Genomic DNA, 18,041 nt, shown 5'->3' with positions numbered 1-18,041 from the left:
ATACATGGATAAAAATAGTATTGAAAAGATTATAAAATATATAATGCTAACCCAGGAGAACGAGTGAACAGTTTTTCCTTGGAGTGATGGGATGTGGATAAGAGGAGACCTACATGAGGGTATATTTAAACCAGTTTATTAGAGATGAACAGTGGTTTCCCAGAGTGGTTTTCCAGAATGGTACCCAGACAGAAGAATACATGTGACCAAAGGCAAGAAGGTGTGAAATGGCCTGAATGTTCAGGGAGCTACAAGTAACTTGGTAATTCTTATAGAAGAATGGTGGAGATGAGGATCCTATCAGGAAGGGCCTCTGCCAATAAGTAGCATTCCTCATTCAAGTCAAGGCAGTTACTACTGGGTACCAGGGGTGGATGTGGAAAAACAAAGAGAAAAGGAGTGTGTGTCTATCTCATGCTTTAAAACTGCAGTTAATCCTCATTACCATGTATTGTTAGTTAGAAGGTAATTAGAGAGATTTCTCAGTAAGGAAGCAACAGACTGATGAGTTATACTCATTCTCCAATGTAAGCTATACAAGTGTGATACACTGATGCTCTAATGAAATTTCATTTTTTCTAAATGTATTAAAAGAAACTTCTATTTTCAGAGTCAGCTCAGGTTCAGATGATTGTGTAATAGATATACCACTTAACACAGACATCTTTTCTTTAATAAATGGAATTTCTGCCTGGCTCCTTGGAACAATGATTTCTTCTAGGACTTAAAATAGTCCATTGATACATGACTTTCCTATAAGTCAACACACCCAAAAAGGGTGAGTTTCTCTATGATTTGTCCATAGTGAGAGCAAACATAGCTTGAATTTCTTACCTCTTCTGGGTTCTGGGTAAGAGTTTCATGGTTCTGCATAGACATCTGGTAGAAAGGTTGGGATGCGGTGGGGTGATACTCTACAGTCACTTTATTTTAAAGAAAATCTACAGGGGAATTTTTATTTGGCTCCTTTGGTATGTGTATATTTAACTCTGTAGAGCACATTCCAGATTTAAGCTCTACATTTCTATAAGCTGGTCTCTTATTAAACTTTAAATCTATCTAGTGATTATTTGAAGCAACTTTCAGGTCAATCTGAGTTGAAACCAAGAGAATTGCTACCCTTCTCCGTACTCAAAGCTCAACTGGGTTTCTATGGTGGTTGTCTTTCTCCTCCTGATTTGGTTGTATTAAATTTTGGATAAACAACTCAAAAATAATAAAACTTTTGCATGTTGAGGTTTAATATATGCTCTCCACTCGATAGCACATATAATTTTATTTTTTGGGGGGGAAGGTTCTGGACTGATTGTATTAGTTCAGTGGTTTTAGAATAAGTTGTTTGTGGGGAGGGGCTGTGTAATCTTCAGTCATTGATTCTCTCTTCATAACTTTGCCCTTTTAGCTGGGACAGATTACTCGTGCAGAGCTGCTTTCCCTGCACAGGCTGAATCCCAAGGAAGAAACTTTACATAAACCATTTATACTAAATGTTTGGTATGCTGGCAACATAAATCAACAACAATATCCATTATAAATTCATCCCTTTATCAGTATTATCTTGATTGAACCGATCCCAATGTGTGGGAATTTGAACTCTGCTTCAATACATCTAGCCCGGGATAATTAATTATTCAGGGCACAGAGAACCTGGCCCCTGCAATGTAGAGTAATTCTTCCTGGTCAGCGTTAACTCCACTGGCAATAATAAATAGAAAAAGTCTCCAGTGATGCCAGTATTTTAAAGTGATTAATCATCTCTCCCCCTTTCTCCTCCCCCTTAGTTTTCTTTAACTAGGATTTTTCAGCAATAAATCTTTAACAATACAGGTAGGAATTGTTCTGTAATTAAATTTTCCCCTGCTTAATTTCTTACCTTTTATGTGCGATTAAAAAAATGTTACATTTTAAAGAGCCCCGATCAAAATTCATACCAAGAAAAAAAAATCCTTTTATGGAATACTGGGATGAGAGACTGTCTATGGAGTCTTAAGCTCTTGATTTTGAATATTAGATAGAACGCATACTCATAAAAATTGTTCATCAACACCAGTTGGGGTGTCAAATATTCTGAAGTTCTGAATTGCTTCGTTTTCGTTGCTTATGGTTTTTCTGTATTAGGAAAAGTCTGACATATACATATGTTCCCATACGGAGAGAATAATTACTTCTTAACTTTCAGATAATTGACATGAACGCTGTAGGAAAGGGATATTTTTCACCATCTTCGTGGTGTACAACGTGCGCTTGCCAGAGTGGCAGGTGAATGCCTGACCAGGAATGACCATGGATTTTCAAACTGTGCCCCATAGTAGAGTTGCCCAGCCATCACGTATATTCTGGGTGACAGGGACAGATGTGACATATCTATTGTGACACACTTCTAAACCACAAGCCTGTGGCTTGAGGTGACTCCCCTAATGCTTTTCCCTGCTGCAGGACAACACAACGATGCACGGATGAACCTTGCCATTGCTCTCACCGCTGCCAGGTACGGGGCTGCCACTGCCAATTACATGGAGGTGGTGAGCTTGCTCAAGAAGACAGACCCTGAAACGGGGAGAGAGCGCGTGAGCGGCGCACGGTGCAGAGATGTCCTCACAGGTGGGCCACGTCTCTCGGAGAGGCATTTCTTAGGATCTTACCTCGCATGTGTAACGACTGAACTGCAATTTTTCTGTCACTTTTCTTTCATATAAGCCAGACTTCAGAGGCATATTAATTATATTCCTTATTGTCAATAATGACTGGTTTTACATGAAAATTTTTCCCTTGTACGACTTGGCAATTTCCCCTTTTGTATTAAATAATAGTAACAATGATAAGGATAATAATAAATGGCCATGAAATTCCCACAGATCTGAATGCATTCCATTTTCTTTACGAAAACATATTATTAATAAAATTAAGTAAATGTGCCAAATTTCAAAGTATCACTTAGGAGACACGGGCAGCGTGTTTCTTAGTCATTAAAGTCAATCACCTTTAACTTCCAGTAGATTTTCATTCTTGTCTTGATCCTTTGGTCACACAGGCGGTTACAAAATTATATTATTTCTTTCAAAGAATCTGCACTGGGTGATGCAGCGTCTCACAGCAGCACTGTTTACACATTGAGTTTTGAGGAGAAAGCAGCTTATTTACTCATTCCACTTTCTTGTCATTTGATACCTTGAAACTGGGCACTTTAAAAACAGACCGAGAACCACGGTGAAAAAAATGGCCTGCTTTTTCTTTAATTTGAACTTGTTTTTGGTAAATATACTCAGGAGCAAGCCTCTTGTTTGGCTTTTCAATACCTCTGGCTGCTCCTGTCACTTAGTGCAGTATGCAATATACTTCGCCATAGGTTAACTTAATAGATGAATTAAAAATCTACAGCATCAGCGAACAGAGAAACAAATGGGCTGTGTGATTGATGCCGCTTTCTTTCACAGGGAAGGAGTTTGATGTGAAAGCCAAATGTGTTATCAATGCTACAGGACCTTTTACAGACTCTGTGCGCAAAATGGATGATAAGGATGCTGCTGCAATATGCCAGCCGAGTGCTGGTGTTCATATTGTGATGCCTGGTTATTACAGGTAAATGTGGCCCATCTTGGTGGGCATCGCCCGAGGAAGAGGGGCACACAAAATCACCTGTGCCTTTGACTTCTTCGAGTGGTTTTCTACTCCCCACCAAATTATTCTCTTGGATGGGGTTAGCAGATCTCAGACTGAAATGCCTCTCTCACCTCATTGGTCAGTCACATTTAAGTGTAACTTAGGGTTTTGACCAGGTCTTCAGGAATGAACCAGAGTTGGTCTGGACCATCTGAAACTGCTCTACAACTGATTGAAGATAACGTAAGACCAAGCATTTCACTTAGAGCCTGATTAGAAGCACAGCATTTAGTGTCCATCAATCTATTGAGTGTGGAAAAGTAGATGAAGGATGAGGACCATGTGTGCTCTCTATCTTGTCAGGCCATTTTCAGAAGTATCTCTGTGGCATTTGTTAGGTTTGGTCTTCACCCTCACTAATGTCCCACATATAGAAGTTTCTTACATCATGATAGCAACTTTTTTTCATAAAACCCAACATATAGATATCTTTTTTTGGTTGTTTTTTGGTACTGGGGATTAAATCTGGAGCATTCTATCTTCAAGATACACCCCAACACAATTTTTATTATATTTTACTTCATTTTATTTTGTTTTTGTTTTGAAAGAGAGTCTGTCTAGATTGATGCGAGTCTTGTTACTTGCTGAGGCTGTTCTCGAACCCGCAATCCTCCTCTCTCAGCCTCCCATGTACTGAGATTGAAGGTGCGTGCCACCATACCCAGCTTAGACATAATTTGTTTAAAAGCCACTCTTTGGTTTCTATTAGATGTAAATCTGGAATTTCCATTCCAGTTGTGGCTAGGTGCTCTTCCAAAAGCAGTAAAAATACACCAACTGCCTGAAATACGTGAAAATAATCATCCAAGTCTACTGAATCTTTTTATTACTGACAAGAGGTCAGTTTTTCCCTTATAATGTATACCTACTCTTAGCTCCAACACTGATTACAAAGTAGTTAACAATAAATTGATTTCAGTTTAACTAAGGGTACTTCAGGAAGGCAATGGTCTGCAAGAGAAAAATGTTCGTTACCTTTAATCCTAGACACACCATAAATTAGCAGGCTTTTCCTTCTGATGTCACATGAATCATACAGATTAGAAAGAAACCTGTGCCACGCCACGCTGTACATGTGATCACTATAGCTGATACCCATTATCACACGTTAGTGTGACCTTGCAGAATCAATCTTTCATAAGAAAACAAGCCTCTCCCTGAGGGAGAGTACAAATTAGGTAATTTAGATTTGATGAAAGATGTTTCCAAATGGATTCTTAAATTTTTATACCATTCATTAATAGCCCTGTCTTCCATCCATGCTCATTAGTTTTATATTTGGCACATATGTCTTCACTTAAGCAGTTGATTCTCTACAGGTTCCAGTTCTGTGTGTGTGGGTAACTATCACCTACACCCTTTAAACTGTGTTTATTGCACTGAACATTTTTTAAAGATTCAATAGTTGGACTTTTCTGACTGACTGAAGTTCCTTTTTGGGTTGCTGGATATTATAATTTTATGCCTAGATTTACCAGGTTGATTATTTTAGGAATATTATATATTATCTGGTCCATATGAGGGTTATATATAAAATATATCAGACTATATAATTTGTTTCTCCAAGATTAGAATATGAAATTTATTCTTTTCAATAAAGTAATGCTTCCCAAGTCGAATGCTTGAACTCTGAATGCATCCGTTTCTGATTCAGCTTAATCTAAAGGCATATCAATTTGGGACCACAAAAGCTGCTTAAGAAACGTGATAAACTAACTTAAGATTTTTAGAGTGTTTTGATAAATACAATGAAAAAAAAAGTACATATTTGGAGACCCAAAATACTCCATACCTATAGTCTATTGGAGTGAAGGTAAAATTAAACTATATGCCCCATGTAACACTGAGTGAAAGTGAGAGTCATGGCTGAAGCTCTAAATCATTGACACACTTATGTACTTTTCAGACTTGCAAAATAGAACAACTATCCCCTTACTTTTTTGTATCTCAAATAGGCTCTGGGTGGTGATGTACAGGCCTAGGGGCCATGGCAGGCATTTAATGAGGCTGAGAGTCCCTTGCAGAGAAAGACTAGTACCGTGAAGATGCATTAGCTGAGACTTCCCTTCCTACTCCCCTCCCTCCCTCCTTCCCTCCCTCCCTCCCTTCCTTCTCCCTTTCTCTCTCTTTTTTTAAGGTACTGTAAACTGAACTCAGGACCTTGTGCATGCTATTCAAGTGTCCAACCAGAGCTACTTCGCCAGCCTTTTTTAGTTTTTATTTTACAACAGGGTCTGAATAAGATGCCCAGGCTGGCCTTGAATTTCTGTTCTTTCCTGCCTTAGCCTCCTGAGTAGCTGGAATTATAGACATGTACCATTATGCCAGGATATTTAATTTTTTTTAAATATATTTTTATATTTTTATTTTTTGGTGGTACTGGTCCTGGAAACTCTTCTACCTCCGGGCTACACTCCCAGACCCATATATATATATATATATATATATATATATATATATATATATATATATATACATACATACATACATATATATATATATAAAATTTTTTTTTTTTTTTGGAAACAGGGTCTCTTAAACCAGTGCGACTGACTTTGAACCTGCGTGATCCTCCTGTCTCTGCCTCCCAAGGACGGGGATTACAACCGTGCACCACCACGCCCGGCGAGATTTCATTTTTATATACAAGTATTTTTGGTTTAATTTTTAGTGGTTTTTATGCTGTTGTCCTTACACATTTTGATGAATCTTTAAAATTTAAGAGAATGGAAAGCATAAAAAGTTGATTATTTATTTGTTGTCCTCCCAACCCCGACCCCCCCCCACACACACACACACAACCCTGCTCCCTTACTGGGGATTAAATTCAGGGGTATTTTACCTCTGAGCCATATCCCCATGTCTTTTTCTTTTTAATGTTGAAATTTGAAATAGGGTCTAAATTGCAGAGTCTTGCTAGTTGCTAAAGCTAACCTCGAATCTATGATCTTCCTTTTTCAAACTCCCAAGTACTGGGATTATAGGCATGTGCCATTGAGCCCTACTGACTGTATGCCCTTTTAAATTTGTAACAGTGGTTTCTTGATATTTGTCCAAATCAAATAGAATTGTGTTAATGTTTTAAGAAATTACATTCATAGAAGCTAAATATTGAGCCGGGCGTGGTCACGCATGCTTGTAATTCCAGTATTTGGAAGGCTGAGACAGGAAGATTGAGGTTCACGGATAGCCTCAGCTACTTTGTGAGACTCTCTGCAGCTCAGTGAGACCCTATTTCAAAATAAAAAATAAAAAAATAGGGATGAGGGTGTAATTTGGAGGTAGAATGCCCCTGGGTTCCATCCTCAATACCACAAAAAGAAGCAGCTAAATATATTACATAGAATACCTTTAATAGGTTTTATATGAGAATTCAGTAAAATTGAAACAGTGATCTGAACATTTTTAGCTCTCTATTTGAATCTGATACTTTGATTCCTTTCACTTCTCAAAGGACTTCTCCAAATTTCTTTGAAAGACTAATGAATGCACTTAAATAACAATTTCTAGTGGTAAATCTGATGGGTTTGTTAGTGTTTATTTGAAGTTGCCCATGCTTTCAAAATAGTTTTATAATTAGATTTTTAGATTATTCAGTTTCTTTGAATTAAAATTTTAGATTATTCAGTTTCTATTAGTGAAAATTCTTGGCTAGTATTTAGGGAGATTTTCTACAGTTTTTTTTTGTTTGTTTGTTTGTTTTTTAAAGAGGCAGCCTTGTACCTGATCTAATAGCATAATACACCAGTGTTTTCTATTTGAATGGTTCTCATTGCTAAGGCATCCCTCTCCCTTTGACCCATCTTAGGAGTCTATTATTCAGGTATTAATAGAAAGCTGAGTTTTTATTTTTATTTTTCTGCATGCACTTCTTGAGGTTTCTGTAACCTTGAAACGAGGTAAAAAATCTGTTATTTGGTGAAGTGGCACAAGTTCATCTAGGCACAAAAGAGTGAAGAACTTTATGATTACATTTTAGTTTCTAGAAAGTTAGACTTTTCACTTTCTCCTGTGCTTCTGAACCTTCTACTGAAAGATGTGACAAATGTCAAATGTCTCAGGAAAATAATGATCCAAATTTGAAGTTAATTAACCTAGCATTCTTGAAGAAGGTAGGATGGTTCTGTGCCAGAAGAATATCTTTACAAGTACTTGGTATTTTTTAATTCAAATTATTATTTTCTTTTAGGAATTTCTGACTTAGGGCAGGGATGGTAGTAAAAGTAATAATTTTCTTGTATGCTTATTTGAACTTTAGTGAGTAAAATAGGCTTAGGGAATACAGATTAATATTAAACTTATAAGAGCTGAGTGTGATGGTAGGTTTTGCACGCCCGTAATCCCAGTACTTGGGAGGCTGAGACAGGAGAATTGCAGGTTCACATCCAGCCTCAACAACTTAGGCTGTCTGAAACTTAATGAGACACTGCTTCAAATTAAAAACAATAAAATAGGGCTAGGATAGAACACTCCTGGGTACAATCTCCAGTACCAATAAAATAGCAAACAAACTTCTGCTAATTTTAGAAATAAATTTCTCTTTACCTCAGCCCAGAGAGCATGGGACTTCTCGACCCAGCGACCAGTGATGGACGAGTTATTTTCTTCTTACCTTGGCAAAAGATGACAATCGCTGGCACTACCGATACTCCAACCGATATCACACACCACCCTATTCCTTCAGAAGAAGATATCAACTTCATTTTGAATGAAGTGCGCAACTACCTGAGTTGTGATGTTGAAGGTAACATAAGCGTTTAAGCCGGTCCTCTTGCTGATGTGTCCCAGGCCTTTCCAGCTCTCAAAGGAACTGTCTCGTCTTTAGTCAGATTCAACTTCACCCCTGGCTTTCTATGACTTTTATGTGCAGTCCACTTTTTCTAGAAGATTCATGAGGTCCAAAATGCAACTCAGTGGAAAGTAATTGCCGTTTGTCCTCTGCTTTCTGCATCATCATGAAACTCATGCTGTTTGTTTCTGATAAATTCTTCTTGTTCATTCGCTAGTTTTGCTATGCTGTGGATTGCATCCAGGAATGCTTTCTTATTATTGAGATGGATCCAGAGCTACTGTATTGCCCCTGACTAGCCTCCATATTGTAGGTCTCCATCCCTACCCAGTTTGTTTTTCCATCAGAACTTACTTTCTAAAACATAATTCTTTTTTTTTTTTTTTTGGTGGTACTGGGGTTCCTGGAAGCCCTTCTACCTCCGGGCTACACTCCCAGACCTATTTTATTTTTGGAAACAGGGTCTCTTAAGTCAGCACGGCTGGCTTCGAACCTACGTGATCCTCCTGTCTCAGCCTCCCAAGCGCGGGGATTACAAGCGTGCACCGCCACGCCCAGTGTCTAAAACATAATTCTGATCATCACTTTCCTGCAAAAATCTCCTCATTGACTTATGGAAGATAAGGCTTTTTTACAACTGTCTTTGCAGGTTTATATTCAGCTGCTTCCTTTCCATGCAGTCTGTGGTCTAATCATTATAGTATCAATTCCAAATTAGGCAGTCCCTTTCAAACCCTTATGCCTTGTTTCATTCAAAGATGTTTTGGTATGTTTTTGCACCAATTCCTCATCTCAGCAAATTACTTGTATTTCAGAAACCACCTTTCCTTTGTACTCTGATGAGACATTGGTCACACTGCTAGTATATCACAGCCTGTCACAGCTTCAGAACTAGGATTACAAGCGTGAGCCACCATGTCTGACTTAAAATAGGTTTTGACACTGGTAGCAGTTTGGAAAAATCTTTGCCTATTAGAGCAGACAAGTTTAGATTTGGGGAAAATAGTCTTTATTTACTTTATCAACCTTCTTATGTTGGCTTTAGTGAAGGAAATTTAGATATTTTCACCTGGATTTAACTAACATAGAAACACTATTTCCCTACAGGGTGTGTGTGTGTGTGTGTGTGTGTGTGTGTGTGTGTGTGTGTGATCACATTCAAACTGATTTAAAAAATGGTTCAGGTTTGTCTCTTAGTTTAATTGAATAATCAATACGTATACTCTTAGTTGCTTTTAATCAGAAAGTAATAGATACAGTTTCACTTTGAATAAAGTTTCTTTGGCTATCTACAATAATAGTGTAAATATATTACAGAGATATAATTGAAATTTAAATGGCTATTTTTTTTTTTTTTGAGATGATGTTTCACTATATTTCCCAGGCTGGCCTCAAATTTGCCACCCTTCTGCCTCAGCCGCCAAAGTAGCTCAGATTATAGGCACATGCCATCATGTCCTGCATTCACGATCAATGTTTATTCTTGCACATAAATACACACTCACACTTATTTGGGGAGAAAGAGTCATTCCTTGTTTAACATCCATATTTAAATACTCAAACTGCATTGCAACTGTATATTTATACTGTAGTTTTCCTTTTGAAATCTAGGAGGAGCCTCAGCATCTGGATATGATTGCATTTCAATACATTTTTTATTGAGAATGAATCCTGCTTCATTTCACATTTACCTTATATTATGTATTACATCATATTTTTTAAAGTGGGTTTATATCTGGGCTTTTAGATCAGGAAATTTAGTTTGTTGGAGCAAAACATAAAATTAATTCAAGAGCAGAGAGCTCTATGTTGACAGTTTCCAAAATCTTAAAGTTCAAGTGCAGTAAGGATGAGAAATCTAACTGCTTATGCTGCTGGGAGGCCGGATGTGCTGGAAGCAGTGTGGGTTCCAGGAGGCCGCTGTGCCCATACGGTGGGTGGGGATCTCCACCAGTCCTCTCACAGGGACTGATTAACTTTTATTCTGTCTATAAATAGATGGAATATCTTATTGGTCCATAAACAGCTTTTCACTTAACATGCTTTTGTGTAGTCAGAGAATTGGTGGAACTAATAAAGTTATTGCTAATTCTGATATTTGATAAAAGTGGTTGAAATCAACACCTAAACATCGCAGGTCAGGCCTTTCTCTTGGTGTCCTAGGGATGTTGAGAGTAAGTGTCCTCCAGGTAACAACTGCACCTGGATAGGGTCAAAGTAGAGGTAACAGTCCAGTCATAGACTTCATTTATTTCTCTGTGTGTGTCATCTATAGTAGCTTTCCTGTGTACATATTTATGCTTTTAAAATAGCTAATTGACAATGATTCTTCACATTTTTAAAAATTCTTATATCTAGCTCATGTTTGAGGAGTTACACTTGGTCTTTTTGGGGGGAGTGATACTGGGGATGGAACCTAGGCACATTCTACCTCCAAACTACCCGCACTGCCAGCCCGTTTTATGTTTTTGTCTTGACATAGGATCTTGCTGAGTTGCCGAAAGTCTCACTAAGTCACCAAGGCTGTCCTCAAACCTGGAATCCTGTTTCAGCCTTTCAAGTATTAAGATTACAAGTACGCACTACCATGGCCAGCACACTTGATCTTTATACATAGCATCAGTTGGGAGAAGTATATTTACACCTTACAGTGAAGACATTCACATTCATATATTTTCCCATGGAATGTTGGTGAGACTTGACATTCTTCTAATACTAATGAAATGTGAAAAAGAAAATCAGTTCAGATACCATTTACTTGTTTGATTACAGGCAGCTGGTACATATGTTTAATATTTACATTTGCATGCTTTATTTTTTAAACTCTATTATTTAGCACTTTTTATTTTAGGCACTCTCTTAAGCAAGCATATGGCCTTTATTACCTCTTTGATTCTTTATAACAACCTTGTGAGGTTTATTTTGCAATTCCCACAGTAGTTGAGGAAACTGAGGCTTTAAGTTTCTTGCCTATAGCTAGTTAGAGTTGGAGCCGTTCATGAGTATAAGTAAAATTGTCTCAAATATGTCCTTAAAATACTGCACAGTATTCTGAGTAGTTGTTCTGGTTCCCATGATGTGAAGTCTATGAATTAATTTCATGGGTACCTCTAGAATTGTGAGTGAACTTTGCTCTCTCTTGGCATTATTTGCATTTGAATACTAAACTAGAGGAGGTTTCATGTGTTATAACTAATCCTTCTCATACACTTAAAAAAAGTTTGGTTTAGATCCTAGATCAATAGTATTGAAATGTTTTATGTTCACCAGGTTTGAAGTAATCATTCTGAAAGTTTTTATTAAATGGATAAGTAAAATTCTGACAACAGTTTCTGAGCCTCCCCAAATGGCTATATCCTTAAGAGGGAAAAAAAAAAAAAAAAAAAAAAAAGAAGTGTCAAATCTTAACACTCCATGCTGTTCCCAGCAGCTGCCACACTTCTGCAAAAACACGATGGAACAATTCTGAAAAGCATTTTGCCTGTTGGGAATAAGACCATGTCTTCTTTTACAATTTAGGAAGCTTTCCATTCACAGGCTGAATCTTCTAGATGACTTGTTTGTTCTTTTCTGAAATGGGTAATTGATAGTTCTGCGGTTCATATTGAGTTAGGAAGAAAAATGATCTTTTGAAAAAGTGTATCATTAAGCCTGCCATGTAGAGGTTAATCAGAACACTGCAGTGTTGAGACTAAGCTATGACTTTGCAGGACTGAGAGGGACAGAGGGTTTGCCAGGTGCTTTATCCATGTAGTTTTGCTGGAGTGCTTCTCTGGGGCAGCGTCTTTACTTGTACACAGATTTTCACATATGCAATTAGCAGTGTTTATAGATTGCCTGTTATTCAATTAACAACTGAACTGGCCATATCAACTCACTGCAGACCTGCCTTCTCACTGCCAGGGACCGTACCCGAGTTATCCACTCACACAGGCTTGGATGTCTTCCAGCTGTTTAATTACAGCGTCACGCGCTTTGCTTTTTCTAGTTTCATTAGTTTAGAAATGTAATATGGTATCTTATTTCTGTGATTAACACTTCACTTCAGCAGATTAAACATGCTGCTGGAGAAGTCTTGATCTCTGACACTATTTCCTCTGTGTTCATTTAGATTTTTTTTCACATGGCTTTTATTGATATTTTTTGAAAATGGAAAACATGAGGAAGGACACCTCAAAAATGTATGCCTAAATAACCATTGTGAAGCAAAACCACATATTAAGCTCTTAATTGTCACTTCCCATGGGCTTCACTTCCCACTAATTTTTAAAACACACACTTGATTTGCCAAGTAATTAAAAATATTAGTTATAATCTAAAACAGTCACATCGTGCTTAGTGTTTTTTCAACTGGATGTGAAAAATATCTGCTCGAATATATATATAAAGATAGACATTCTCTCTCCCTCTCTTACACACACACACACACACACACACACACACACACACACACACAGTTTTACTGGGGATTGAATATGGGGCATTCTACCTCAGAGGTACACCCCAGCCCTGTTTTTATTTTCACATTGAAACAGGGTCTTGCTAGATTGCTGAGAGTCTCATTACTTGCTGAGGTTGTCCTTGAGACTACAACCCTCCTGTTTCAGCCTCCTGGTACTGGAATTACAGGCATGTGCCACCATTCCCAGATACTATTTATATTTTATTCTTCATATTTTACCTATTGTAAGACCTAAATGAGTTATTTGGGTTGTTATAAAAATGAATCTGAAACATGAGTGTAAAAGAACTATTTTAATTTTTTAATACTTTTTGAAAAAAAGAATTGTCAAAAAAATTTTTTTTTTTAAGATAGAAAGTACTTCCTAGACCCGGCGTGGTGGTGCACTCCTGTAATCCCCACGCTTGGGAGGCGGAGACAGGAGGATTGCGCAGGTTTGAAGCCAGCCTCATTGGCTTAAGAGACCCTGAGTGTAGCCCAGAGGTAGAAGGGTTCCATTCCCAGTACCAAAAAAAAAAAAAAAAGAAAAAAAAAAAGAAAGTACTTCCTAGGCTTTTTTTCAATATCTGGAGAATTAGCACCTAAAACATCAACTAGGTGCTATCTGGGCAAAACACTTGGTCTTTAATGATGAAGCATTTTTCAATTTTATGTAATAGTTTTCTTATAATTTGCCTGTAGAATTAGATATTTTGAAAGAAGTCACCCAGCTGTTTAAATATAGAGTAATTAGAAATCTTATGTCAAGACCAGTATACTGGCTTTAAGGCCAAGAAAACTTACTTTTAATTTTGTAATAAAAACTTTTGTGGCCTGACATAAAAAGTTCATAGATTGCTTTAATATTCCTCTTAATATTTAATGATGATTCTATATGACCCCTTACTGGATACTTTTGATATGCTGAGGAAATCATTGCCAAATCCACTGTCATAAAATTTTCCCATTTGTTTTTTTCTATGATTTTATATTAGCTCTTATTTTATTTATTTATTTATTTATTTATTTATTTATTTATGGTGGTACTGGGGTTCCTGGAAACCCTTCTACCTCTGGGCTACACTCCCAGACCTATTTTATACTTTTTTATTTTTGTAAACAGGGTCTTGTAAGCCAGTGCGTCCAGCTTTGAACCTGCACGATCCTCCTGTCTGCCTCTCAAGAGCGGGGATTACAAGCGTGCGCCACCACGCCCGGCTATATTAGCTGTAATATTTAGGTGTTTGATCAGTTTTGAGTTGATTTTTGTTTATCGTATAAAGTAAGGGTTCAACTTCATCCTTTCATATGTGAAGCTCCAGTTTTCCCTTTGTCTTGAGGTTTTCAAGTATTCACAGTGGATGTTTTAACTGTACGGGTAATGGCTGGGTGTGTGATGAAGGAGGTCATGCATGACCCAGCACAAATAAAGCAAAATTGTGCTTATATTTCTCTTATCAAGATTGGGTTAACTGATTGACCACAGTAAATACAGCAGAAAAAACAGATACTCACCTTTCTATAGTCTACACCATTGGGCAGCTGTTGGATTGGTGCATATAGTCATCTCTCTGAAAAAGAGGAATAAAAAAAGCAGAAACAAGAACTAGGGTACCCTTGAAATTGATAAAAAAGAAAAAGGGTGGATTCTGAAAATCCCGCCTGTGGGTCTTGCTCCTGCTTCAGTGTTAGAACAGAACCACATCTAATCTTTTCTCAGTTATTTTTATTTATTATTTTTCTTCTCAGCTATTTTTAGGTACTCTTGTACAACTAATAATAATATAAACTTTGGTATCATGACTAAATTGTATTTTGGCAGAGATTGTGAGGATGATTTTAAAGTGTCTTGGATGTTGAAGGGACTTCAATACCCTATACCACAAGTATTAAGTATACCTACTTAGAAGAGCCAATATACCTGTTTCTGTGTCAGTTATGAAGATAACAGGAGGAGAAAAGAAAAAAAAAAGAAAAAGGTAGACTATGAAAATTGTCAGTAGGGGAGAGAGAGAGAGAGAGAGAGAGAGAGAGAGAGAGAGAGAGAGAGAGAGAAACTGTTTAGCAGGTAAGAATAGATTTTTAATATCAGAAAGAACTTGCTTCTGATTCTGTTTCACCATGTGAAAGATGCTTGTTTTTGGCAAGTTGGTTGCCAAACATGATTGGTTAAAACTTTTTCAGTCTCTGTGGTAAGAATAATAATCCCCAACTTAGGGCTTTGTGAGACTAAGGAGTTGGGATGTGTGTGTTTAGTGTTTAGTGTTTTGCTTAGTCCTGAGTCTTCTGTTAATTCTCAATAAATAAGTAATAGTGATGATAGGAAAAATATTCTGCTACAGACTTGTTTAATAAGGATCTTTGTCTTCTCAAAGAATAGATAGCAGAATATATTCTCGAAGGAAATTAAACAATTCTTATGCTTCTTGGATGGTTTTTGTTTCCACCTTAGTTTCTTTTTGTTTTTAAATACTCCAGGTTATCGCAGTTGAAGGGCTGCTAACATTTGTTTCTTTTGCTTCCTCTTCAATACACAGTGATGTTCAAGTTCTCTTTCAGGTAGATCTATCTTTGTTGCAGATTGATGCCTCGTGAATTTTTCTTGTACTATCCAGTCTTAGAGTTCTTCTGTTGAAAAATTTTCTCTCTTTTTTAAGTGCACCCTCATGTATTCCTTTTGCTGAATGCTTTCCTGCTTGTTACTTATTTCTTACTTTTGTTGAAATGGTTTTGAGCACTCTTTATAACCCCTGGTATTGATTCCTACCAGTGAGAAGAGGGGATGTCCTGGCAGCATGGAGTGGCATTCGCCCCCTCGTTACCGATCCCAAGTCTGCGGACACTCAGTCCATCTCCCGAAATCACGTTGTTGATGTCAGTGAGAGTGGCCTTATAACAATAGCAGGTATGGATTATTGTGGGTTATTTAGATATGCTTCAAATACAAGCTTGTAATATTTAATTCTAATAAAAAAAGTGTTTATTTTTATGATTTTGAGTCCAGTTTCACACATTGCTTTGACATGTTTGATATAAACTAGTAGATTTTATTAATAAGCTTACAAATGGTTAATTACAAGAAAACTAAGGGCTGGCAACCCTTACAAATTATTTACTAACCTTTCCATAGGTGGGAAGTGGACAACTTATCGATCTATGGCAGAGGACACCGTGAACGCTGCCATCAAGATGCACAATTTGAAAGCAGGACCAAGTAGAACTGTTGGGCTTTTCCTTCAAGGTGGCAAAGACTGGAGCCCCACACTCTACATCAGGCTCGTCCAAGATTATGGACTTGAAAGTGAGGTGAGTGTGCATTCCCACATCTTCTCACTCTTTCCCTCATTTCTCACGGTAGCCAAAAACAGCATCAGCAACCAACTGTGGGGTGGCCTCCCGGTTGAGAGTGTCCTTTTGCTGGACAGGTGCATTACTCTGTGCTCTGTGTTTTGAGAAAGTAAACTAAGGAGTTATTGCTAGAGTTGCTTTGAAAGCAATGGACATTTTTAGTTTCCAGTTTTGAAACCTGGAGTATATTTGGTTTGTTCCAAGTCTACAGAGCTTTCCAAATTCTCTCCATCCCAAACCTGAGGAAGGCCGTTCCTCAAAGTGGTATCAGGAGCAAAATGAAGCTGAAGCTTCATCAGTCATTGGTACAGTGATGCATGAGTAGCTGAGTTCATGCTGGCCTAAGCATTCACAGCCCAAGTGGTTCCTCCCACAAAATCAAAACCTAATACTCTCCGAGAACTATTAGTTACACACCGCAAGAAAGCTGACAAGATAAACACACACTTTTTTTTTTTTTTTTTTGCTTTGTACTTGAAAGTTCTTGAAATTCAGCGTGCCTGCTAATGTAGTTTTGTTTCTCTAGGTGGCACAGCATCTTGCTGCCACTTACGGTGACAAGGCTTTCGAGGTGGCCAAAATGGCAAGTGTGACCGGGAAAAGGTGGCCTATTGTTGGAGTACGTCTGGTGTCAGAATTCCCCTATATTGAAGCAGAGGTATGTGAATGGTCGAGTGGGCACTTCTTGTCTGGCAGAGGCTCCAACTCATACGTTCATTCCTTATTGTCTTCAAAATTTTTATGTAACTATGTTTGTTTGTTTTGTGTTTTGTTTCTGGAGGCTAAACCCAGGGCCATTCTACCTCTGAGCTATGCCCCCAGCCCTATCCTTTTTTAATTTTATTTTTTATTTTGATGCATAGTCTCACTCTGTTGCTAAGGCTGACCTTTTGCCTGTAGTCCTCCTGTCTCAACCTCGCAAGTACTGGAATTACAGGTGTGCACCACCATGCCTGCAACCATGCCTGGCTTTTAGGTAGCTAAGCTTTAATGTGTTCGTGTCAGCTAAAGTCAGGAATAAAGTGTCTGTCTGCCCAGTGGAGGTTCTTTCCCTCATAAAACTTAAATTCTGAAGTGATATTGATCATGGTAATACTATAAAGTTTGGATCTCTTTTTTCTCCATAGATCTATGCCAAGTCTTGCAAATTCAGTTTGTCCATTTTGTAAATTTGTTACTCTCTAGTATGTACCACACCTGTCTTTCCTGGTGACATATCCAGCTTTGATAAATTTCTCAAAGATTTAAGCCTTGTTTATCATCGTTCTCATATTTTATGAAACCAGAGGCCATGGTTTATTTTATTCATAATTTATTGGACCTCAAATCGCCAGTTTCCAATAAGCACATCCTTGACTGAATCCAAGGCCTCTGCCATCTAGTATTCTCACAGCTTGAAGAGATGAGACCAGAGCATTCCCAAGCTCATCCTTGGCCTGTTCGCTATGTAGGTTAACTTCTCCATGGGTGTAGGGGAAGAGCAGTAATGCTTCCTGTGGCCTGTTGATGAGCAGTGATGTGGTCTACCTGCTTATGCAGGTTCTACTCAGGATGAAGCCATTTTCCAACACGCACACCCACCACCGCAGCTAATGGAGGACTTGTGTCCTGTATATTGTGTCGTGCTTCCGGAGAATGTGAGAGTGTAAAGAAAAATGTCCCCTTTTCAAAGCATGAATTTTATAAAAGTAAAACTTTATTTTGTCTCTTTAAAGAAAGGTCTAAACTGAGCCTGGCATGGTGCTGTACGCTTTTAATCCCAGTGTTTGGGAGGCTGAGACAGGAGGATCACTCAGGTTCAAA

General features: G+C 37.9%; 1 protein-coding gene across 1 annotated transcript in view; it reads left to right on the top strand.

Annotated features, from left to right (window-relative positions):
* Nucleotides 1-18,041, top strand: part of GPD2 (glycerol-3-phosphate dehydrogenase 2) — a gene marked incomplete at both ends in the record, with an annotated part of 98,045 nt that overhangs the window by 69,229 nt on the left and 10,775 nt on the right. The window contains 6 exons of the mRNA XM_080690136.1: nucleotides 2,437-2,601; nucleotides 3,435-3,579; nucleotides 8,211-8,404; nucleotides 15,661-15,795; nucleotides 16,021-16,196; nucleotides 16,765-16,896. Coding sequence (XP_080546262.1) covers nucleotides 2,437-2,601; nucleotides 3,435-3,579; nucleotides 8,211-8,404; nucleotides 15,661-15,795; nucleotides 16,021-16,196; nucleotides 16,765-16,896 — 947 coding nt within the window. The remainder of the gene's footprint in view (nucleotides 1-2,436; nucleotides 2,602-3,434; nucleotides 3,580-8,210; nucleotides 8,405-15,660; nucleotides 15,796-16,020; nucleotides 16,197-16,764; nucleotides 16,897-18,041) is intronic.

This window comes from Muscardinus avellanarius, assembly GCF_963383645.1.
Source record: "Muscardinus avellanarius genome assembly, chromosome: 2".
In the NCBI taxonomy this organism is placed as follows: domain Eukaryota; kingdom Metazoa; phylum Chordata; class Mammalia; order Rodentia; family Gliridae; genus Muscardinus; species Muscardinus avellanarius.
This window is presented reverse-complemented; position numbering and strand designations above follow the sequence as displayed.